This window comes from Rattus norvegicus, chromosome 10 (assembly GCF_021556685.1).
Source record: "Rattus norvegicus strain SHRSP/BbbUtx chromosome 10, alternate assembly SHRSP_T2T, whole genome shotgun sequence".
NCBI classification, from domain to species: Eukaryota; Metazoa; Chordata; class Mammalia; order Rodentia; family Muridae; genus Rattus; species Rattus norvegicus.
The window spans coordinates 77,442,556-77,468,551 of record NC_141543.1 but is presented as its reverse complement, the minus strand read 5'-3'; the positions used below and the strand labels follow the sequence as shown (position 1 = coordinate 77,468,551).

Sequence of the window (25,996 nt, the reverse complement as noted above, 5' to 3'; positions counted from 1 at the left end):
GTGATCATAACACCTTTTGCTTTTATCTAAAGTACATTATGTTTTAAAGTGTTAAAATGTCCTTCAGTCTCCTTAAATCATTTGAATTCAAGTGCTTTGCATACATCACACTTCTCTCTTTAAAGGCCAGCAGTTAAATTTTGCCAAGTTCTTTTCTATTTTTAATGTTACTGTTATCTTATCACATTTCTTAATGCTTTCTTATGTGTGCAGATGGTGAGTTCCCTTAAATTAGATTGTGTCAGTCATTGTCCTGTTCTATAAAAAGAATAATTGAAAAATTTAAAAGCTTTGCAACACAGTGTGTTATACTTTGTCTGTTACCCCTTGTTCCCTTCCCCAGACACACAGTCCAGCCCCCTTTGTGTAGAACAGAATCAAAGTCTAGTTATCTAGAGGTTGGTGGATGCAGTAACGAAAAGCAAATTCTTAAAAATCCTGCTTCCCTCTGAAGCCAGTTTAAACTTGATGCTTTCTTTTTATAAACAGGACTGTAACTTTCACAATTTCTCCAGTCTGGTTGTGGATTATAAACCGTGTGGGTTGGGAGTCATACACTCTGTCTTATAGAAGAAGGCTTTGTTATGTAGTAAGATGGGTTGTGGAACAAAGCTTTAGGCTTTGTCTGTTTCCCACCTCCCCTGTCACCCTCCTACTCTGACAGCTTTTGTCCTTTAGGAGCCAGATTCTCTGTGGCTCAGGAACAGAGTTGTCCTCAGTCTCCGAGGATTAATCTTCATAGCCTAGTCATAGCTGTGGGCTTTGGCTGCTGCTGATTTCAGTGAAATCACCTTTCCAACTATGATAAATTTCAAACAACAAGTATAAGCCCTTGCATCTGACTCTGGACTTTTAACATTAAGTGCAAATTTCATCCTCCTTTTACTAAACACTTACTGTCTTAACTGGATGAAGCTTGAACTTTGTTCTCATCTCCAGTATATTAACAGCATTTGAAACTACCCTCCTCACTGTCTCCCTCTCCTTTCTCCAGCACTTCTATTTTCCCTTTGTATCTTAGACCAGTTAAATGTAGCATGCACTATGGTGACCCAGCAAAGTTGAAGTACAACTTCTTTTCAAAACGCAGTTTCCACAAAATCAAGTTGGGTGAGAGATGACTGCATTTTAAAAAGTGGATATTTCCTCCTTGTGTTTCTATTGGATTGGCTTTGTCTTTTTATATACAGATACCTTAGTTTATGTGTGAGCTAAGTAGGCAATGACAGTTACAGCTTTGTTTTTATCAGTAAGAAAGCTATTACTTCGTCTCATTTTCATTTGGGATGTAGAATCCTGTAGAAGTCATCTGTTTATAGTATTGCTGATGTGTTCGTTAGAATAATAGTTTTGCCTAAAGGTGTAGATGTACATTGATTTGCTTGGTCTCAGCTGTTAATCTCTTCAGAGGCTGTAGTTTTGGCAATGTGAATAATGTGGCAATCCTTTAGTCCCAGGACAAAACCACATTATTTGGCACTTAAGGGCCAGTGTAGCCAGGTATTAATTAATTTTAAACTTTGCTTGTTTTCATTCTTTAATTCTGTATTCAGCTGGAAAAACTCTACAGATATTTAACATTGAAATGAAAAGTAAAATGAAGGCCCACACCATGACCGATGATGTCACCTTCTGGAAATGGATCTCTCTGAATACGGTTGCTCTTGTTACGGATAATGCAGTTTATCACTGGAGCATGGAGGGGGAGTCTCAGCCAGTGAAGATGTTTGATCGTCATTCCAGCCTCGCAGGGTGCCAGATCATCAATTACCGTACAGATGCTAAGCAGAAGTGGTTGCTCCTGACTGGCATATCTGCACAGGTATCGCTTGTTAGTTATTGACAAGGTGGTCTGAGAAACTGTTTTGGAATTTATTTTGGAGTCGGTGTGCTGCAGAGTGAATCTGTATCGTTGTAGTAAGGTGGGTAAAGAGATGACGGGGCGAGACATGTTTTATTCACATTAACCTTTAACAAGACAATTTTGGAGTTAAACTTTTGAAGTTGAGTATCAAGTCTACAATAAGACTAACAAGTACAACTGAAGGCCACAGGCTGTTGTAACTGTTTCACTAATGGAATCTGAGATCTTTTGGGCCATTGGATCTCTAAAGTTTTGGTCTATTTATTTATTTTTGTGTGTGTATGTTTTTTGGCAGCAAAATCGCGTGGTTGGAGCTATGCAGCTGTATTCTGTAGACAGGAAAGTCTCTCAGCCCATTGAAGGGCATGCGGCGAGTTTTGCACAATTTAAGATGGAAGGAAACGCAGAAGAATCGACGTTATTTTGTTTTGCTGTGCGGGGTCAGGCAGGGGGGAAGGTAAGTTGTTTCGATGATTATCTCAGTGAGTCTGTTTTGCTCTTGTCATCTAAGTTAAACATACTCCTCTTTCTTCCTTAGCTTCATAGTGTTCAGATTTGTGGTGCCTGACAAACAGTATTCATAATCCTACTATCTCTGGATCTTACTTTAACAGTGTCTTGTTATATACCCTAGGCTGGTTCTGAAGAAAGTCCTCTTGCCTCAGGTTCTGCGTGCTGGGATTATAGACCTTTAGACCATTCTGCCCAAGATGAAGTCTAGTCATCCTTTTTAAATTCCCTAGGTGACTTGAGGTAGATGAAATGGACAGCAGCTTAGAGAGCCTCATCTCTAGCTGTATATGAAATTACCGAGACAGGTTAAAGTATTTTGTATTGGGATTCTTAGTTGAGGACAGCAGAAACAAGTTCTGGTTGATTGGAGTATAAAAACTTATTGATAGGCACAGGATACCTGGCAGTAGTAGGACAGCTGTATAACTAACCTTGGGAAAGGAGAAATAAGCAAAACTGGGTGGTAGCCAGGCTTCCAGGCAGAAGTCACGCTGCAGATCTCTGAACTGTGCTTCTGTTAGGCCTGCACTGCTGGGGGCCTGGTGATTCAGTTTGCTGCTATTTTCGCTTCCAGAGTAGACTCTCCCTCAGTCTTAAAATAACCTGATGTCCTGAACTCCCTCTTTGAAGTCTATATAGGCAAGGTCACATGGCATGCATGCTAGCTTTGAGAGACATGGAAACAACTGTTTGTGGCCTCTAAAATGTAATACTGGCCCTACTCTCTACCAGAGCTTGACTACTTTCCTCTCCGTCCCCACGTCAGAAAAAGACAAACCTCATCTTTGCTTTGTATTTCTCCACCCCAGTCACCCTAGTAAGTACTTTTCAGCAATGAAAAACGAGATTGCAGCCATCGGAATCCTAGCACTTGAGGTTCTAGTGAGTCTGTCCTAAGAGTGCTGGGATTACAGCTGTGTCTGGCTTTTGTTACATAGCTTCCAGGGGTTGAGTCTAGGTGGCGGGCCTATTCCGTAGGTGCTTTCACCAGCGTAGCCATCTCGTCAGCCTCAGCATGACTTTACAGTCACACCCACTTCCTACCTCCTTAGGAATGGCACTGAGCTTGGTATGGCAGGCGGGCGGGCGGGCAGCACAGCACTTGAGCCACACAGATCTCTCTGAGTTCTAGGCCAGCCTGGTCCTGATTTTTTTTTTTCTAGGTCATCCTGGGCTACATTGTGAGACATTGTTTCAAAAACAAAGTAATCGTATAGGAAATGTGTGACTTTGAGATCATCCTGCCCCATTCAGTTTTAATTTATGGAGAAGCATCCCATACTATAGATGGATCAAATACAGTTCACCTACCATACAACAGTCGGTTATTTTCACTTGGCTTCAAAAAACGTGCAATGACCAAGTGATACATGATTGAGGTTGATAATAGATTTTATGTTCTTTTAACAGTTACATATCATTGAAGTTGGTACACCACCCACAGGAAACCAACCCTTTCCAAAGAAGGCAGTGGATGTCTTCTTTCCTCCAGAAGCACAAAATGATTTTCCTGTTGCAATGCAGGTATTTTATCAAAATAAAAATCTCATCTTAAGTTAATTTATATCCTGTTCACAGTTGGTATAAGTAGTTCTCTAAAATAAAAATTATTCATAAAACTTGGTAAAATAATACTCTTGCTTTCATGTAATAATTGGGTCACCTTAAGTTGTCAGAACGATGTGCTCTTTTGTCTTGCCTATGTTACTCATGCTCTTGTGTGTTACGTATTTGCTTCAGCTATCACACATTTAAATAAGCTATAATGAAGGAAACCTTAATATTACTTCAGCATTTTTTCCTTTAAGCTTCATGTCGGAGTTTTATAAAAGTGTTTATTTTTTCTGTTCAGATCAGTGAAAAGCATGACGTGGTGTTCCTGATTACCAAGTATGGTTATATTCACCTCTATGACCTTGAGACTGGCACGTGCATCTACATGAACAGAATCAGTGGAGAAACCATCTTTGTTACTGCTCCTCATGAAGCCACAGCTGGAATAATAGGAGTCAACAGAAAGGGACAAGTAAGGAAACCCTGCAACTTAAGCATTTAAGTAACAGACATTATCATTAGCGCTTTTTTTTCCCTAAAAGGTAATTTTGGATATCAGAAAAGAGTTCTTAATTTGGGCGGAGGAGGGGTAAAGAGAAGAAATGAGATAAAGGTCAAAGGACATAAAATATAGAACAGCATATGTAGGATTAATAGGTTTTGACATCTGTTCAATGTAAAGGTTAAAGTAACTAAAATATATTTGTGAGTGTGTGTGTATGTGTGTGTGTCTGTCTCAGAGGTTGGTAGCAGGTATCTTTTTTTTTTTTTCTTTCGGAGCTGGGGAACCGAACCCAGGGCCTTGCGCTCGCTAGGCAAGCGTTCTACCGCTGAGCTAAATCCCCAACCCTAGGTATCTTATTTTTCCACCTCATTTTGAAAGAAAAAAAATTTTTTTAAGATTTACTTTTTGTGTCTTGAGTGTTTTACCTGCACATATGTGTACTCTGTTTATGCAGTAGCTATAGAGATCAGAAGAGAGGATCAAGTTCCCCACATTACAGAGGGCTGTGAGCCACCATGTGGGTGTAGGGAACGAAATCGAGGTCCTATGCAAGAGGAACAAGTTCTCTTATTCTGTGAGACATCTCTTCCAGTCTCTCCTCCATTTTAGTTTTTGAGATAAGGTCTTTTCACTTTATGAATTGAACCATTTCCTCAGTCCCCAGGATATAGAAATACAATATAACTGTCTCTATAAAACTAAACAGTTGATGTGAGGGTCAGTTAGGACAGCTCAGCTGCTAACAGTGACTTGAGTTCAGTCCCCAGAACTTGCATGTTGTAAGGAAAGAGACTCTTGCATGTACTCTGACTGTGACAGGGACATACATGCACTGGAACACACATATGTACCCATACAATCAACCAACCAATACATACATACATACATACATACATACATACATACATACATACATACACACACACACTAGAGCACACATGCACATGCGCACACACAATAAATAAATGTATTTTTTTTTTTTTTTTTGGTTCTTTTTTTCGGAGCTGGGGACCGAACCCAGGGCCTTGCGCTTCCTAGGTAAGCGCTCTACCACTGAGCTAAATCCCCAGCCCCAAATAAATGTAATTTTAAAAGGTACAGAGTGATGTTAGTTTTGTTTACTATGACCATTTGCTATTTATCATGTGACATTATTTCAAAGGTCTCAAACACACATAATAAAATTTACTTAAAAAGATTATTGGGGGCCAGCATGCTGGCTCAGCTAGTAGATGTGCTTGTCAGCAAGCGTGTGTGATCTCTTGTCAGCAAGCGTGGTAAGCCGTGTGTGATGTCTTGGTCTCACGTGGTAGAAAGAGAGAACTGACTTTTCCAAGTTGTCTCTGACCTCCACAAACATGTTAGGATGTGTGTGTTTATACATGCGCTCTCAGCCTCAAGGCCGTCTCTCCAGCCTGTTTTTAGTTTTCATATGCAGTTTCATCTTTAAAGTAAAAGTTTGATCACCCAAATAAATGCATACAATGCATAATTACAAAACCTTTTTAATAGTGTCTCATAAGAACTACTTGATTTAGAGCTAGTTAGATGTGTTTATTTTTAGTATCAAAAGAAGTAAATATATGTGAAAAATCCATTTTAGTTACAAATTTGACAAACTCCCTTTAATAGGGGTTTCTTTCCTGTTATCCCTAAGACAGGATCCATCAGCTATAGAGATAAGAATTCTACCTGCATCCTACTTAATTTCTTAAGTATTAAGAATATTTAGTATCAACAGGCCATATATTAAAATACCTATTATTGTGTCTGGGAAGTTAGCCATTTGGGTAGGGTAATGTACAATTGATGTTAGCTGTTCTGAATTTGGGATATTTGATAACTCTCCATCTTATCTAGCAAGTAGTTCTCTTTCTGTGTGAGTATTGTACTGAAATTATGAAAAAATGCTACCAGAAAGTATTTTGTTTTCTTAGATGGTAAAAATTCTTTAAAAGGTAGTGTTGTATTGGTTTTGTCATTTCCTGGTTTTCCTCCAGATTAGTATATATATTCTTCCCAAAAGTAAATGTTTTTCATTTAATCAGTCTTTGAGAAGTGCTATGTTTATGACTAGGCGAATCCTCCCTTCCCTCAGTTCCAGGCTCAGGTGCTTGAGTCCCTGTGATGGAGAATTTTTTTGTTAACATTTTGTATACTGAATTAAAGTTGCGTGCTGTCTCCGTTTCTTTTCTTCTTCAGGGTTTATCTTTGTTTAATTGTATTTTTAGCACCATCCAAAGGTGGTTTTGAAAAGTAAGTAGGTCTCCCCTCTCTCTATTTAGTTGTATGTATCTCTGATGAAAAAAGATTAAGAATGAGTTGGTTAGGGATGATTTAATAATCAGGAGTTAAAGAACCTTGAGGGCTTCCTTCCTTCTCTCTGCTTCTGGGGTTAAAGGTAAAACTTAACCTAGAGCTCCTTCCATAATTTACCATACACTGTGATACACATTGATAGCCTAGATTTTACAAATTACCATGGTAGCAAAACAGGCAACTGTCAGAATAGTTAATTACCTTGTGACTTAGTCTAAACAGATTTAACCCAATGAAACTATTCTCTGATGGTTAAACTGCAGGTCCTATCAGTTTGTGTGGAAGAAGAGAACATAATTCCTTACATCACCAATGTCCTACAAAATCCTGATTTGGCTCTGAGAATGGCTGTGCGGAACAACCTAGCTGGTGCAGAAGAGCTCTTCGCCCGGAAATTTAATGCTCTCTTCGCCCAGGGAAACTACTCAGAGGCTGCAAAGGTGGCTGCTAATGCACCGAAGGTAAACAGTCATGAAATTAAAGTTGCTGTGCCAAGATATTCTTAGTAGTCTTTGCTTTTGATACTATTAGAAGAGGAACCAGCTCTGTAAGATTAACTGTTTTCCAGTTACATTTTTCCTTTGATAGAATATGATAATTAATTCTCAGTGTCTCTAGATTTAGTGTGTAAAAATGCAGAATCTTAGAAGGATATGTAGAGCTGCAGACATATAGTTGATGTAGGTCGAATTATGTCCAGCTACTAAAATGCAACACTCTTTGGGTTCATACATAATTGATAGCTATCTATTTTTAATTGGAGCAGTTTATCAATAAATGGATGGTCTTGAGCTTGTAGAGTTGTCAGAAGATGAGCAGAATTTATTCCCTTAGCCTTTACGTCAGTTCATGTTGAACCGAATTGATAGCTTGCATTCCTAACTAGTGTCAGTTATGAAGCCTGTACTTACTGAACTTGACTTAATGACTAGTGGTTACTATTTCATTAATGTGCTTATCTCTTTTCACCTTTAATTGTTTTTAGTTTTTGAGATTTTAATATAATTACATCATTTTCCTCTTCCCCTTCTTCCCTCTAAGCCCTCTCAGGTACCCCTCCTTGTTTCTTTCAAACTCATGATCTTTTCGTCATGGTCATATCCATGTGTATGTGAATATATTCCTAAAGACATAAGTACAACCTGCCTAGCCTGTAATCCTGCTTCTCTGTTTTCATGGCTGATAGTAGATAATCAATTGGTGTCGTCTTCTTTGGGGAAGACTATTTATGCTTCTTTCACATGTTGACATAATTACCTTAACAGATTTCTGATTTTGAATAATTTTGTGTCATTGAACCAGAGATGTGACAGGCTTTATTGAACCTTTGCACTATGTGGCGACTGTTTAAAATGTGGAGACAATAGGACACCCACGTGGTTCAGATTGCCCTAAGGACATGGAGGGTTGTTCCTGTCACTGGGTCACTGAGGAGTCAGTCTTCAACCTTTCTTTTTTTTAAAGGGAATCCTTCGTACTCCAGATACCATCCGTCGATTCCAGAGTGTCCCAGCTCAGCCAGGTCAAACTTCACCTCTGCTTCAGTATTTTGGAATCCTTTTGGACCAAGGCCAGCTGAACAAATACGAGTCCTTAGAGTTATGTAGACCTGTCCTTCAGCAAGGGCGGAAACAACTTTTGGAGAAATGGCTGAAAGAAGATAAGGTACATTAGTTTACATTATTATGATTTTCTTTAGTTTAAATACCACGTTAGCAGGTTAAAATTGTTGGTTTCTACCAAAATATCTCTCTCCATCTGTTATTTGTTGTTTGTGGAAATAAAAACAGACCTTGCCGTCTTAACACATGATCCAGGATTATTGCTTGGTAGTTAAAACTCCTGGGCTAGAAGTAAGTTACTATTGGTCTGGCCTTGGAAAAAATTAACACGAGAAGCTTCCTTCATTGTACAGGCATGTTTGTCAGTGTATTTGACATTGCTTAACATGTGGTCCTCTACATCCCACACTTGATGTGCGTGCCCAGCACTCCTGCTTGCTGTAAGAACTTATAAACTGCCATCAACATTGTACATGTTATGTAAAATGTTGAGTCATTCATATGTTTATGTGACAGCCAAGCTGGCTGAATTTAATGTACTGAGGTTTTGTTTGACAGTGATTTCATAGAATGTTAAACTCTGTTGATGTGAAAAAGCATTTAAAAGAGTATAAATGGGAGTCTTTTGTGAAGAATATTTTATGATTTTTTCATATTATATATGTCAATATAAATATATTATCATTTACTAGCTTTTTGTGCTGTCAAGTATATCTTATATTCAGCACTTCATACTGTTTTGCAGAGCACATTTTTTTTAATGGTGAAGAGTGAAAAACAAGCAATAAATATTATTTGTAGGCCAACAAACAAGTTTTAAGCAATTTGTAATTATTCTTTTTATATAATTATGCAAGCAAGCTTTCTTGCCTACCTGCCTAAAATAGCAGTTTGTGTTGCTATGTTTTATGCCATTGTCAGGGCTGAGGTAGCACTCTTGGACTGATTACTCATCAAGATAGCAAACCTTTCAACATCTATGTGTGTTGGTGGCATTGGTATGGTCCAGAATCATGAGTTTCTTAGCCTGTCTTCTGCAAGACTTGTCTTCAGGGTACTAGAGAACAGTACGTCAGACTTGAGAGGCTTGACATATACCATTCTCTCCTCAAGAATAGCCAAGCTAACGTTTTTGAAAGCTCTTCTAATTGTCTAACAGGATGGGAGCAGCCAGGATAACTGAGATGACCTATGTAATGGGGTATTAAGTTTTTGAATATCATTACCTTTCATTGATAGTCATGAGGGCTCATTTGTAGTAAGATTCATTCATTTCCCAATTAGCATGTTCAGATAAAATGTGTAGATTGACATGAGTTTATAAGAACTATTTTTAAAAAGTTACCTCTGGGACTCAAGAGACGACTCAGTGGTTAAGAATACATACTGTTCCTGCAGAGGATTCAAGAGACGGCTCAGTGGTTAAGAATACATACTGTTCTTGCAGAGGACTCAAGTTAAATTCCCAGCACAAATTCTCATTGCTGCCTTTAACTTCCAGGGTGATCCTGACCTCTATAGTCTCGGGCAGCCATGTGTGTATATGTACATAAACCCACACAGTGTAGGTAATTAGCACTTTAGAGGCAGAGGCAGACTGACTTAGAGGGTGCTTGGTCTACATAGTGAGATTTTTTGTCCCCATTCCCCTCCCCAAAAGAAAGGAAAGAAAGAAGAATGGAAAATTGGACTGGGGGTTGTGGGTTAATGTCATAGGACTAATTTATTTGTGATATACAAAGCCATAAGTTCAATTCCCAAAACTGGGGGAAAAAATTAGAAAAACCATACAAAGCAGAACTCCTAGGAAGCAGATTTGAAGAGGTGTCTGCTGTATACTACCTAGAAATTGTAAACTTCGTATCTCTTTGACTTTGTACATTTAGTGTCCTGCCTAACCATCTCATCCTAAAGTTAAAACCAAAGATAAATGATGCGTCCTAAGGCTCTTGAATTGTAAAATGTATATCCTAGTTTAAAAATTACCCTTATAATTTTTAAATAATCCTACTATAAGTAGAGGTTATTGGCTTATTTTCTACAGTTAATTGATTTACTTTTTTAGAGACAATGAGACAGTGTCTTTATTTGTGGCACTGGCAGGTCTTGCACTCCTTCCTTAGCTTCCCAAATGTTACTATTACAGGCTAACTGGCATTGTTGATTTTTTATTGAGAATATTGCATCAGAAGTTGTATGACCAGGGAACTGAAGCGAGACGGCATATTGCTTCAGAGCCTCCATTACTCTTCTAGAGACTGAGTTTGGTTTCTAGCCCCCATGTCCTGCGGCTCACAGTCACCTTCAAGTCCAGCTCCAGGGGATCTCATGTCCTCCTTTGCTCTCTGTGGGCACACACGTAAATAGAAAAACCAGTGATATTATTTTTTTGAAACATGGCTGTAATATTTGAATATCAAAGTTAGATGTATAAGATTCTGCTATAAAGAAAATGTACATTAACAAGGTAGTAGGAACTACCTAAAAGCAAAATTTCAGTTGGCCAAAGCAAAATTTTTTTTTAAGGAGTAGTTCTGGAGAATTAGACAGTCGTTACTGTGCATATAGTATCCAGATTTTATCAGTCACAAACACTGTATATTTATCCTTTTTAGAAATTGATTAAGTATCTTCTATATGAGTTATATTTATAGAAAAATGGTATCAACTACACGTTTTTAAAAAGCAAATAGATCACTAACAAAATTCTTTTTCCTTTGGCAGCTGGAATGTTCTGAAGAACTGGGTGATCTCGTAAAATCTGTGGACCCAACGTTAGCACTGAGTGTATACCTCAGGGCCAATGTCCCTAATAAAGTCATCCAGTGCTTTGCAGAGACAGGTCAAGTCCAGAAGATTGTTTTATATGCTAAAAAAGTGAGTTCAGTGGGAAAAATTATCAATACAAGTTTATTAAAAACAAAGAAATTAGCCTTAACTTGATGCATTTTTTTTTTTGTGGTGAATTTCTTTAAACTTTGAACTACTTGGAAAAGAATAAAAAGTTCCTTCTTAACTGTCATATGTAGAGTTATACCTAGTGTTAATTCATGAAAGCAACTACAATTTTAAGGTTGTGGAGGCATATTAAACATGTGTTAGTTCCTGTTTTGAAATTGTCCTTCATTGACAAGAAGTAATAGAGTTATCTTCTAGCAAGTTTGTCACCACAGTGGTCATACCGAATGTCTTAAAGTATAGAGTTTTATAGTCACCAGTAGTTCTCTGTGAATAATATTTTATTGTAGAAAAGACTTTAATGCTTTAAAAATGTAACTTTGTGGCATGATTGACATCTTTGCTTATTTGTAGGTTGGCTATACTCCAGACTGGATCTTTCTCCTGAGAAATGTCATGCGGATCAGTCCAGATCAAGGACAGCAGTTTGCCCAAATGTTAGTTCAGGACGAAGAACCTCTTGCTGATATCACACAGGTAATGACATCTTAAAACTCTGCTTCAAGGAGTTGGAGGTTGTGGGGAGTCTGAGTCTCACAAACTTTTCAGAAGAATAAGTTAAACTTTAACTGACAGAAATTATATTCCTGTGTGCCTGCATGAACAAACCCCGAATATCTTACCACAACATATTGCAAAAGAATAGGCAGCAAGATACCATCTATCCTAACTATTGATACAGGCAGAGGTGCACCATGGCGTGTGTGGAGGTCAGAGGACAACTTGAGAGCACTTTTTGCAGCCTGGTTGCGTTCAGGAGTCAGCCTGCATACAAGTGCTTCTGTCCACTGACCAATAGTCACTTAGTTCTTGTCACAGAAGAACTTTTTTGTTTTTAAGTAAATAGTAATAGATATAATATTTACTGTTTTAAAATAAAACAAATACCACTTTGGTTAGGGAAAGATAAGTGAAAATGAAATACTTTATCTTAGTCGAAAAGCCAAGAAGTGGTATATATAAATGATAAAACACAAACTTGTGTCCTCCCTGGGTGGGGAGACGGACATAGAGAATGTGTAACCCAATATTTCATATTGTGTATCCTTCAGTTTTTTTTAAACTTTTTAAAAACTAAGAGAACTTATTTTTCAATCACATTTTACTTTTAATTTGTTTTGACAGAGAATCTCATATAGCTTTCTAATTCTGGTATTCATATGGAGACCAGGCTGGTCTGGAACTTCCTACTGCTGCTCCCTGAATACTGGCATTTTTAGGTGTGAGCTGGCATACCCATATACCTGGTTTAAATATGAGGCTAGGTGTATAAGTAATATTCTTTAAATCTGGTATTGGTCTAGATAGATGGTTCAGCAATTTAGAGCCCTTGTTGTTACAGAGGACCCAGGTTTGATTCACACCACCCACATGGTAACTCATGGTAATTCTAATTCCACTGGATATGTTGTCATCTTTGGCCTATGTGACCATAAGGCATGCATGTGAAATGCATGCATATATGCATGCAGAAACTCAAAGTATATGTGATATATATTCACACCTATAAAATAAGTAAATATGAAAAAAGAATTGGTAAAAAGTCAAACTTGTTCTTTGTATTTTTATGCAAGAAATATCATTAATTTTATGTATATGTTGTCAATTGGGAGTTTTAAAATTAATTTTTATTGAGTAAAAATGGAGTTTTGTACATTGTCATTTGTTCATATTTTTCCCCTACACTGATCACCCTTTTGATCTTGCAGCTCCTCCCCCTTCAATAGTATCTTATATCTGATTTTTCTCTTTTAATAGATTGTGGATGTCTTTATGGAATACAATCTAATCCAACAATGTACTGCCTTCTTACTTGATGCTTTGAAGAATAATCGCCCTTCTGAAGGTCCTTTGCAGACGCGATTGCTTGAGATGAACCTTATGCACGCACCTCAAGTATGTGCTCATCTTATTTAGGATTCCCACTTCTGCGATAAACACCATGACCAAAGTAACTTCACTCCTTCACTTAGGGACGGCAGGGGTCGGATCCTGGAGGCAGGAACTGAGGCAGAGGCCAGAGGCCATGGAGTAGTGCTGCTTATTGGGTTGCTCAGCCTGTTTTTTGTAACCCAGGACTACCTGTCCAAGGGTAGTGTTTTTCCTGGTGGACTTTCTGGACTTTCCCTTCTCCCCATCATTAGTCAAGAAAAGGCCCTACAGACTTGCCTCATTTTCAAATTTGAGGTTCCCACTTTGAAGATGATCCTCACTGGTGTCAAGTTGACAAAAAAAATGTAGCCAGCAGAGTTGTCATGTTTTTAAATCTGCCTCCAGTCCTGTGGTTGATTATGCAGAAGTTCACAAATTGTCACTTAGTTTTAAGATGTTTATTTCCTAAGATAATTTAGCTAGTATTCTTTGATACTTCATACTTTTATTTACTCAGTATTCAATCTTAATGTACTTTCTGGGTGTTGGTATGTGCTGAAGTAAAGGAGGAGGAAAAACAAGCTCATCTGCGTCTGTGGCTTTCTAGGTTGCAGATGCCATTCTAGGGAATCAGATGTTCACCCACTATGACCGGGCTCACATCGCCCAGCTGTGTGAGAAGGCGGGCCTACTGCAGCGTGCATTAGAACATTTCACCGACTTATATGATATAAAACGAGCAGTCGTTCATACCCATCTTCTCAACCCCGAGGTATTTTGTTCTTACCCGTTAGTTGTGATTAGTGTGTTTGTACTGGGTGATAGTAAATTATTAATTTGTTCATTTATTTTTTCCTCTAGTGGTTAGTGAATTACTTTGGGTCCTTATCAGTTGAAGATTCCCTAGAATGTCTCAGAGCCATGCTGTCTGCTAATATTCGTCAAAATCTACAGATCTGTGTTCAGGTCGCTTCTAAATATCATGAACAGCTGTCAACTCAGTCCCTGATTGAACTCTTCGAGTCATTCAAGAGTTTTGAAGGTAATTAGGAGTGTATCGATCAAGCTGTTGGAAACTGTCTTTCTGAAAAACATTTATTATGGGATATGTCTTCTGGGCATGGGATCCTGTATAACTATATACAGGGTTGAAGAACACCTGCTTGGATATTTTATGAACTAAAGGCAGAAATTTGGGATTAGTTATGTATTGTCCTTGTGTTATAGAAGATGAAAATACTAATGACTAATTACAGTAATAGTGCAAGCAGAGCTCTGGCTCTTGTAATAGTATTTCTCACAAGGGCACTCTGTACCTCATTCACCCAGCTGTGCTTCTCCCTGGGTGACTGCTTACCCTGTGCAGCTGCCCTGTGTGTGCGCCCACTTATCACCCCACTAAGTTGCATTCATCCAGATTGTGCTTGGTTAATCACTTGTTAGGTAGCTCTTAGAATCACTAACTCAATCCTGGTCCCTCCTTAACCTTCTCTCTCTCTGTAGCTCTAGATAGAAGGGGTATGATATGCAGTTTCTTTTGATTTTGTTTACTAACAGAATATAGCTATTTAAAATTCAATTAAATAATTAAAATATAATTGAACGTTTCTAGAGTTAGTCTAGCTGCATTTGAGGTGAGCCATGGGAGGTTAGTGGCTAAGGCAGACAGTGAAGGTCATCACTGCAGCAAGTTCTTATGGGCAGCACTATGGTCTGTGATCCTTCATTTAAAGTCTCTCATAGGAGGCATGGTATAAATTTGCTCTGCTATTGAGTAGCTGCCCCTTTGAAAGCTTTAGAGCCAGGTACAGTGGCCACTTTCCTATATTTTAGCACTCAGGAAAATGAGGCAGGGGGATGACGGACTCAGGGACATCCTGAACTATATAACAAATCATCTCAAAAACTAAAACACTTGGGAAGATACTTTTAAACTGAATTTTTTGTTCTGTAGGGATTGAAGTTTATATCAATTTGTATTTCATTCAAGTGGTTTCTGGATTAATTTGTATTCTTACTAAACTTATAAAGCAGCCAATTTACTAGGAACATTTTCCATCATCCTTAAAAATATAGCCAGGCTTTTAATCTCAGCACTTTGGAGTCAGAGCCAGGAGGATCTCTGAGTTTGTGGCCAATCTGGCTTACACAGCAAAATCCAGGACAGCCAGGACTCCATAAAGAGATCAGGATTACACAGTCAGACCCTGACTTAGACAGATGGACAGACAGACAGATAAGGAAACATGCCTATGTTCCTTAATTTCGTTACTTTTGTTTCTTTAAGGCCTCTTTTATTTTCTGGGGTCCATTGTTAACTTCAGTCAAGACCCAGATGTGCACTTTAAATATATTCAGGCGGCTTGCAAGACTGGACAAATCAAAGAGGTGGAAAGAATCTGCAGAGAGAGCAACTGCTATGATCCAGAGCGCGTCAAGAATTTCCTCAAGGTAAGTGGCTTTAAGCTACATGATTCTGGATAGATTTAAGGTCAGCAGTTCTACAAGGGTTCAGTCATGCTTGAAAATATTTTTCTTACATTTGAAAATCTTAGCAGTCTTCAATTCTGTGCTGGGTTATTTTTTCTAAACTTAATACTCTGTGGTTTCTTAAGAAATAAGGAAGGAAATTAGTAAGTAGTACCTAAGAAGAACCATCTGTTTAACAAGAAGGAAAAAGTTTGATTTTCAAAGAACTTCCTTTTTTTTTTTCTCTCTTTTTCTTTTGTGACAGGGTCTCACTCTGTAACCCTGGCTATTCTAGAACTCAATGTGTAGATCAGACTGAAGATTGCCTGCCCCTGCTTCCTGAGTACAGGGATTAAGATGTGTGCCACTATGGCTGGTTTAAGAAAAACAGTTCAAGGGGTTGGGGATTTAGCTCAGCGGTAGAGCGCTTGCCTAGCGAGCGCAAGGCCCTGGGTTCGGTCCCCAGCTCCAGAAAAAAGAAAAAAGAAAAAGAAAGAAAAACAGTTCAAAATTGTTCTTGATCATATTTTAGAATATTCAGCTCTTTGCCCAGGCTGTGACACATGCCTGTAATGTGTACATTATTAATATGTACAAAAGAGGTGACTTGCCTCTAGTCCTTAGAATGCTTTGATTCCTTTATTTTTTTTAAAGGTAGTTTTATATTTTGTTTTTTTACTGCCTCAAATTTTTTTTGTGTGGGGAGAAGAATGTGGGTAATAGGTAGTAGTTTTCTCCTCCATCCTGTAAGACCCAGGGATCCAACTCAGATCATCACATTTACACAAGCACTCTTACTCTTGAGTCTTCTTTCCTATTTTGTTGAGATCATCTCACTTTACAGTGTCTAGGCTGGCCTTGGGTGTTATATCATTCTTGGCTAAGGTTTCTTATATTTTACTCTTCACATTTTTTTTAAACATCTATTTATGTTTTCATTTTGTGTTGGTGTTGGTGTTGGTGCTGTAGTGCTCAGAAGGTTAGTCTCCATACAAGTGTCTTTACCTACTGAGCCGTCTTCCAGCCTCTGCCTTAGATGTCTGTAGCTATCTATCTACGAAAGGCCAGAAAAATACTTAGCCCCATGACTTTTGTGGGGATCCGAGCTAGCATGATAATGTCAAACTTTCTAGGATCCCAAGAAACTTGCCAAATGTAAGGAATTGTTGGTGCCGCTGACGCACCCCCACCATCTCACAGGACAACGCTCGCTCACTTCCTCTGGTGTCTCAAGCAGTTTATGGGGCTTTTTGCTTTTGTTTTTTAGTACTTCTTGGTTGAACTTCTTTTTTGTAATTGAACTCTTTTCTTTAAATTTCTTTAGCCTTAGGAGGTAATGTTTGAGTTTTCTTTTATGTTAAACCAGAAGTAAACTTAACTATTACAACTTGAGTACGATATTCGAAAGATTAAAGAAGCATTTCTGTAATTCTTTAACATTTAAGTTAGATATGGGAACACAGAGAATCCCAACACCCACACTTGATAGACTGAGGCAGAGGGACCTGGAAGTTGAGGCCAACCTGGAGTATATGTGACCTGTCTCAGAAAAGTGATCTTAGTGAATAAGTAGAACAGTGTAACACAGCACAGTATATACAGCATATTATATACAGTACATTAGTGAATAAGTAGAACAGTGTAACACAGCACAGTATATACAGCACATTATATACAGTACATTAGTGAATAAGTAGAACAGTGTAACACAGCACAGTATATACAGTACATTAGTGAATAAATAGAACAGTGTAACACAGCACATTACATACAGTACATCATATACAGCACATTATACACAGTACATTATGCACAGCACATTATACACAACATATTATATACGGTACACTATATACAGTACATTAATGAATAAATAGAACAGTGTAATACAGCACATTACATACAGTACATTATATACAGTATATTATACACAGCACATTATACACAGTATATTATATACAGTACATTAATGAATAAATAGAACAGTGTAATACAGTGCATTATGACACAATACGAAAACAGTAGCCTGTGTGGACCAATGTTACAGGTCTTCCTTAATCCTAGCCCTCAGAAACCTAAGGCAGGAAGGGTTATGAGTCCAAAGCTAGCATTAGCAACATACTTAGATAATGTCTGGAGAAAACAAAGCCCAACTACACTGTGAGGGATGAGAAGATTATTCATTCAGTAGCTCTGTACTAGCCTGCCTAAGTTTCTCTTAGAACCTATAAAAGGTTAAAGTACCTACAAAGAAGTCCAAACAATGTTATTAGCATTATTTGACTAGCACACTAAGAGTGTCTCTAGCTCTTTTACTGTGACAGTATTTCAGACCCACGGTCTACACCTTGCTCCCCTTTATGCCATGCTTTGTCTCTTGCAATTGCCTCAGTCTCCCTGGATGACTCACTGTTGCTGGCCCTTGGCTGTTGGAAGCTTTGTGTCTGCCCTAGACTGTTTGTTTGTTTGTCTGTTTTTCTTTCTCTAAGACCTTGATGGCTTACTCCTTGACCTTCAGGTTTCTGAACAAACGTCATAAGAGGTTTTTCTCAAGTTACTTGACCTAAAATAGAAACTACTAGAGTTAGTGAACTAGCTTAGTCAGTAAAGTGCTTGCCTTGCAAGCCTGGGTTAGATTCCAGAACCCAGGAGAGAATGGTAATTCATGCTTGTAACCCTAGCTAAGGTGGATCTTTTGGTGTTCTCAAAGCCAGTGAAGAGACTCTCTTAAGTAAGTGAACAGTGCTCTTGAGGAATGGCACCTGAAGTCCTCTGCCCTCCACATACATAGGCAAACAAACAGTAGGCTCTCTGAACGGGGTCCTCCTCCATTGCCCTGCTCTGCATTCGCTGTAATACTCTGCTCTGACGCAAACTCACCTTTCCCCACTGGGAGGCAGGTTCCGTGATACAGAGGATTGCTTACAATAGTTGTTAAATTTGTGTTGTAGAAAACTTGTGTATGTATTTACACAATTCCATTTTTTTGTCTTAAAACAGTTGCTAACAATAATGGTTAATAACTTAGTAAATGGTTAACGTGTATAGAGAGCATGGGGCTGGAGAGATGGCTCACCAGTTAGCAGTGTTGGCTGGTTTTTCAGTGGACTTAAATTCATTTCCCAACCCCTGCGTGCTGGCTTCTTCACAAAGTGCCTGCACTTCCAGGCACACCCAGTGCCTCTGGCCCTTGCAGGCTCCTGTATTCATGTGCACATCACCATACACATAATTAAAATAAAATATTTAGAAACGTATAGCATCGGTTTTATGCATGAACTGTTGTGAAGGTTTGGCTAAACAGGAAAACTTAGGAATGAACTAAGTAACTTGCTTGCATGTTTTCACCTAATTGATGAAGCTTATGTTTTATGTGCTAAATGTTTATTTAAGAGGAAAAATTGGCCTGGGAGCTTTAAATTTATAGAAGTAGACATCCTTTCTAGAAATGATTGAAGTGGCCGTTAGCACAGTGTTTTCATTTCTGAAGTAAGGCCTCACGTGCTTTGACTTTCCTTCATGTGAAGCCTGCAGTTGGGCTCTAATTTCACAGTTTTAGCGATTTTCATTTTTTAAAATTTATAATAGCTCACAAAATTTCCTTGGTATTTTCTGAACTTTTCATGGATTAATCATTTGATTTATAATTGGGTGGCAGAGCTTAGTCTTAAGAACCATTTTATTGTCTGATTACTTTCCAGCCTAATCCCCAGTACTGGAAGGGGGATTAAAAAAAAACAACCCAGACTCCCCCATCCCCAGGGCATTCTGTTCCAAGCTTTAAAGGGAGTGGCTACCACTGGGGAAAGTCCTGTCCTGCTTAGTTTGTATTTCCTTAGTCAACTCTTAGAGGAATCATTTATTGAGGAATGTGTCACTGTGTATAAATGAATTCCTGATGGAAATTGTTGTTTTTTGTGCTATACCTTATGTCTGTGGAATATAACAGGACATGTATCAGGTAATTGCCCCACACAGGTCTTACCCTTACCTGCCTGTCTATAACATCTCTGTCAGTCTATAAGTAGGACTGTAGCCTCGTCTTTGTAATGGTAAAAGCAATGGGCAATTTAAAGATCTTTTTCTTTAAATTCGTTGGTATGTTTAATTCACGGCCATTATTACAGTGTTCTTTGTAGATTTAATTGTAATAGATTGTTAGCAGCTGGGTTTTTTTGGTATTAGAGCTTGGCATTGGGGAGGCTAGAAAATAAATGAGTAGTTTGAAACAAATGTGAGAATTTGTGCCACCAATGTGAGAATGTCACTAAATCAACCGCCAAATTCAGCTGAAGGGTTTTTCATTAGTGAAAGAGCCCACGTAGTGATTTTAAAAACCTGTGTACTGCTGCTGGTGGCTCACAAATCTTAATTTGTTAATTTATTTATTAAGGATGTGCATGGGAAGGGCTTGGTCTTTTGTTTGTGAATCTAAGCTGTACTTTGTAAAATGTTTTGAAATGGGGAGATGTACACTCAGCCTTGGGGGTTGTTTCTTTTAACAGAAGAGCTACGTTTATGTAAGCTTCTCCCCTCAGCACAGAAAGGATTCTCATATTTTATTCATGCTATGAGGAAATTGAAGTTTCTTTTTTCTTTTTCTCCTCTTTCAGGAGGCGAAACTCACAGATCAGTTGCCACTCATCATCGTCTGTGACCGCTTTGACTTCGTCCATGACCTGGTGCTGTATTTATACAGAAACAGTCTTCAGAAGTACATAGAGATATATGTCCAGAAAGTAAGTGCTTTGGGATTTAGATAATTTAAACATCACTACAGTATTTTGAATTCTTCTCAAAATTTTGTGCCTGGTAAGAATGGCCTGCTAGAGTACTTTCCATGTTTTCCCAGCTCAGTCTTTTCTTTGATTAAAATTTAACATCCATGCTAGAATATTAAGTGCGAGAACTACTGTAGTCTAAAGGGTTGCAAAGTTGAGGAATCGAAGCCCAGAGCACATGTCTTAAGTTAGGTATTAGAACCTTTTATCAACTTCAAGATACTCTCGTAAGGCAGTGCTGCCGGTGTTGAGACTTTTTACTTAGTAATCGTCACAGTCATCTCTGCTGTTGTTATTGTATACTTCAACATTTGGAGCAGTTCTTAGGAGGAACTGATCAACCAAAGCAACATGAGAGACTAGGGTGAGCGCTTGCCTGCCTGTTAGTAGACTATGAGGTCTTTCTAGGTAGACTTTTCCTTCATCTAACCATAATTTTGGATTCATAGTTTACTACTAATTTTAAAAACAGGGCTTTAACAGAAGAAATGGTCTTTATGTTTTTGCCTCAGTTTTGCTTATTCATGTAACGGTGTTCTTTTTATTTTCTCTTTTTCCAACATAGGTAAATCCAAGTCGACTTCCTGTGGTTATTGGAGGATTGCTGGATGTTGACTGCTCTGAAGATGTCATTAAAAATTTGATTCTTGTTGTGAGAGGTCAATTCTCTACTGATGAGCTTGTTGCTGAAGTTGAGAAAAGAAACAGGTGTGGTACTGTTTCCTCTCCTATAGCACATAAGTTTGTGGCTTCTGATAGTGCAGGAAGAGTTGAAGTACAGCTGACTGACTGCGGCCACTCAACACATGGGGTAAATTTATGGAGGCAGCTAACAGAAGGGTGACACGCTCGCTTTTAGAGTTGAAAGGTTTTTGTTAGTGTATTTTCCTGAAATGTGACTATATCTCTATAGTTATGAGAAGATTGTGCTGTTTTTAACACAGTCTGTCTGGGTTCTGTTGTTTTTACTAGATTGAAGCTGCTTCTTCCTTGGCTTGAGGCTAGAATTCATGAGGGCTGTGAGGAGCCTGCTACACACAATGCGTTAGCCAAAATATACATCGACAGCAATAACAACCCAGAGAGATTCCTTCGTGAAAACCCCTACTATGACAGTCGTGTCGTGGGAAAGTACTGTGAGAAGAGAGACCCACATCTGGCCTGTGTTGCTTATGAACGTGGCCAGTGTGATCTGGAACTAATCAACGTAAGTACTGCTTGCTGAGTGGGACAGAGACGTCTGTATTTCTTTTAACTAGTTGTTTGAGTTTCTATACGATTTTTAGTTAATACAGAACAGTTTTGGACAGATGGGTGCTATTTTAAAACTGTGTTTGGAGATAGTAGTAAACGCAAGTCTGTACACTCACTCTCTGCTGATTTGGCCTGTATCAGCTCTGCTTGTGTTCTTGTACACGCTCAAGCGTACCTTAACATAGCATTTCAGCCACAGTACATTCCTCACGGGTTTGTATCCATCGGGTTCTACTTTCTAGGAATGAAGACGTATCTTTATATAGATACCAGCAACAGTCAGTCAGAGGGTAACAAGAAACTCTGAAAGGTTTGGTTTCAGTGTTGTCAGGGTTTTCTGTAGTTTACCATCACCATTGTGTCCACTCTTCAGCCTCTTTATTCTAAATCAGTCCTTGGAAACTTGTTTGTTTTTAAATGATAAATACGTTTGCTAAAACTCATTTTGAAATTTGTATTTAGTTAGGTTTTTTGTTGTTGTTGCTGTGAAATAAGTGCATAATCAAATTTTCCATTGTTAAGTGAACATCTCAGTGGCTTTTAGTGAGTTGAGTGTTGCAAATCAACACTCCCACTTTCCAGGCTCTCAGCACTGAGAAAGGAGAGCTTCTTTTTAGTAAATCTTCATGTACTCCCTTCTCATAGAACCTCACAGCTGCCAAACCACACCCAACTCCTGTGGATTTCCCTGTTCTGTATTTTTTTTTTAATTAAAGTATTTATTACTTGTGCACAAGTATGTAGAAGTCAGAACAACTAGTGGGAATCTTTTATCTCCTCAATGTATGTGGGTCTCATGAACCACTCTGGTCATCAGCCTTGGTGGCAAGCTACCTATTAAGCCATATTGCTGACCCCTGTACATTTCATATAAATGTATGGCCTCTGGTTCTTCCTCCTGCAGTGCTGAATGCCTGGCCGCAGAAAAACATTTCTGAGTTTCCCTGAATCATTTCTTTGCTTTGCAGCTAAAATCAAGTATTTCAATAATGGTTCAATAATTAGATTTTTAGATCATACATCTCTACTTGGAATACTGCTTAAATAATGTTTGCTCTGTGCTGCCATTTTCTTTCTTTATGTTGCCAGTCTCCACTGAATTGTCCACTTCCCATTCGGGAGTACTTTGGTAAAGAAATGAGCACACTCACCCACAGGTCCTTTCTCCTTGTCCCTGCTTACTAGGCCTTTGTAACCTAAGACATTGTTACTAGGTTGATGACTACTGTAGCCCTTTCTCCTGTTTACCAGTTACAGGTTAGAGTTACTGGGCCTGCATGAATGAGGCCCTGATTACAATCACAGCACTGAAAAAAAGTTCTGTCATATTTATTCGTCAGTATTCTCGGATTTATGGACTCCTGTTGTACTCTGAATTACAGTCCATTACTGTAATTTCTGTTAGCATTCACATTGTTGCCTGGTTGTTGATGAACTTCAAGGTTCATTGTGCAACTTTCCCAGATTAGAGTTGCCCATTTTTCCAGGCAGCCCCCACCCTTTTTAATGAAAGATGCCGTTAGTAACTGAGTTCTGCCCTGAAGATTGCTTCTAGCGTTGTTCTGTGGTCAGATCTTAGAAACTTATCTGTGTTTGTATGTGCTTTCAAAGATGATACATATTTATATGCAGGTGTATGGAAAAGTGTTCAGTATCTAATGAAACACTGGAAGAAAGTTTTGAAGGCAACCAGACCTGTATTAGAGTGTAATACAAAGCTATGATTTAAAGTTAATACAATACTAGTGCTTGAACATCAAAAATAAGCTAAATATGCGAGTGTGTGTCTGTAATTCTAGCATGTGAGAAGTAGAGGAGGATAAAGAAATTTGAAGCTCAAGCAAAGAAGAAAACCAGGTGCTATACTAGGAGTCTTCTAAAAAGCTCCTAAAATTTCTTTTTTCTTTTCATTGTTGAATTCTAATGGGAATATTTGACTGTGATATTCCCTAGATTTTTTTTTTTTAAAGAGTTGACATGATTGCAAATAACTGTCAGACTCGTTTTCTGTAATTGCGCTGAAATTAACCTGGCTGTTTTAATTAGGTTTGCAATGAGAATTCCCTCTTCAAAAGTCTTTCTCGCTACCTGGTCCGTCGAAAGGATCCAGAGTTGTGGGGTAGTGTGCTACTGGAAAGCAATCCATACAGAAGACCATTAATTGACCAGGTAAATGTGACAAAAATGTTTCACTTCTTTCTGACCTGGAATACTTTCCTCTCATTACATATCCAAATATATTCAAATGGGTCATATTTAACTATAACAGAAGACACAAAAAGTAAAAAAAACATTAAAATTGTACTATATAAATGTAAAATTGTTTGTGTGTGTGTGTGTGTAAAATATTATAAGGAAAGTGAAATCTAAAACCATAAATTTATATTAAGTTCATCACCATTAAAGAAAGGGAATAAATTAGGATTGACTCCAAATCGTTAGCTGATACATGACTGAAATTAAGACATTGAAAGCAGTAAGTCAGCACACAAAGAGGATTGATAATTCAAAAACCAAAAATCCAAGTAATGTTTGGGTCTAACAGCTTAAAGTCCCTAGTACTTAGGAGTTTGAGAGAGAAAGAAAGAGTATGAGTTTGAGTTAATTAACATCATCCTGTGAGTGTAGCAAGATTCTATCTCCAATTCTTTTCTAAATTCCAAGTATCATGAAGATTATTGGTAAGTGTGACCCAGTTTCTGGTTACTAGCATCGCCTACAAGCAGGGCTGGGTAGGCAGACAGGAAGACCTCTGGAGCATGCTGGTGACTGGCAAGACACAGCACCTGTACACCTTCATGCACACACTGTACCCAAACCAGTATAAGAATTCTAACTAAGTAACACAGCACTGCAGTGGAGATTTTTATACCTATATGAAATTGAAATCTTGAATTTAAAGCGCTAATTATTGCTTGTTATAATAATGATTCTTAAATTCTTCTGACAGACAAAAAGAGAGTGACACACACTCTCTAGAAAGCATTTCCAAGGCGCATTCCCATGTAGATAAAGCTTCCTGCACTCATGGCATCTGGGCATATGGAAGTAGACAAACGAGGGTTGTTCATTTCCTAATCTGTGTCTAGGGATTTGAAGATGAGGACCCATTACAGTAATAGTGATAAGTTATCATGGATAGTGTTCTATCAGGGAAAGTGCAAGTGACATAACTGCTGATGGGAACATAATTATAAACAATGTGTGTCCATGTATATTGTGTACAAAGGTCTTCGAGTAGAAAGGGCATTTTTCCTTCTACTTGAGATTTTCTATTGAGATGTTAACTAACTTATTGTTACCAGCCAATGTCTTTTTAAAAACACCTTGATTTTTTATTTTTTTATTTTTTTAACTCTTCCATGTATGTCCTTTGTAGGTCGTACAGACAGCCTTGTCTGAAACTCAGGACCCAGAAGAAGTGTCAGTAACTGTCAAGGCTTTTATGACAGCAGATCTTCCTAATGAACTCATTGAGCTGCTGGAGAAAATTGTCCTTGATAACTCTGTATTCAGTGAACACAGGTAAGCTGGCAGGGGATTGCATTGGCTTTCTCAGTCTTTCACTGTGGCCTGTCAGTTTGGGGAAGGAACAGAAACAAAGTGAATAGGCAGCTTTCTTGATTGTTACTCTCCTAATACTGTCTCTTCTTACCTTGACCTTGACACAAGTAACCGTCTAGTGCCACAGTGTTTCCTCATCATTGATGACCTTTTTAAACATTGTGTTGAATGTTTGTTTCTTAAGGAATCTGCAAAACCTCCTCATCCTCACTGCAATTAAGGCTGACCGAACCCGAGTTATGGAGTATATTAACCGCCTGGACAATTATGATGCGCCAGATATTGCCAACATTGCCATCAGCAATGAGCTCTTCGAAGAAGCATTTGCTATTTTCCGGAAGTTTGATGTCAATACTTCAGCAGTGCAGGTAAATCATGAAGTTACATAAATTGAGATACTGACTCTAATGTCTTGATGTTAAGAATATATTGTCTTGTGAGCGTGTGCACAGATTGCTTTCACAGAATAATCATAAAATGCTGTCTGTTTAAATGTAATTCTGTTGGGTAAGATCCATTTTACTGTAACACCAATTCAAAAATGTTGCCCAGGTGTTAATTGAACATATTGGAAACCTGGATCGTGCATATGAGTTTGCTGAACGCTGCAATGAGCCTGCTGTTTGGAGTCAACTCGCAAAAGCTCAGTTGCAGAAAGGGATGGTGAAGGAAGCCATTGATTCTTACATCAAAGCAGATGATCCTTCGTCTTACATGGAAGTTGTTCAGGCCGCCAATACTAGTGGTAAGGCTTCTTGTCTATGTCTTTAAGACCTCCAAA

At 38.4% G+C, this 25,996-nt stretch overlaps 1 protein-coding gene across 3 annotated transcripts in view; it reads left to right on the top strand.

Annotated features, from left to right (window-relative positions):
* Cltc (clathrin heavy chain) overlaps positions 1-25,996 on the top strand; it is a 55,580-nt gene that overhangs the window by 17,425 nt on the left and 12,159 nt on the right. For all 3 annotated transcript variants that reach the window (XR_015630942.1, XM_087573831.1, NM_019299.2), the window contains 19 exon segments: positions 1,554-1,822; positions 2,160-2,321; positions 3,788-3,901; positions 4,230-4,403; positions 7,019-7,216; positions 8,220-8,420; positions 11,042-11,194; positions 11,630-11,752; positions 13,034-13,171; positions 13,755-13,919; positions 14,009-14,189; positions 15,435-15,598; positions 20,230-20,355; positions 20,963-21,105; positions 21,370-21,604; positions 23,698-23,820; positions 25,031-25,176; positions 25,400-25,583; positions 25,768-25,960. Coding sequence is in view for 2 of the 3 variants with exons in the window: in XM_087573831.1 (XP_087429957.1) it covers positions 1,554-1,822; positions 2,160-2,321; positions 3,788-3,901; positions 4,230-4,403; positions 7,019-7,216; positions 8,220-8,420; positions 11,042-11,194; positions 11,630-11,752; positions 13,034-13,171; positions 13,755-13,919; positions 14,009-14,189; positions 15,435-15,598; positions 20,230-20,355; positions 20,963-21,105; positions 21,370-21,604; positions 23,698-23,820; positions 25,031-25,176; positions 25,400-25,583; positions 25,768-25,960 (3,192 nt within the window). In the remaining variant the exon portion in view is untranslated.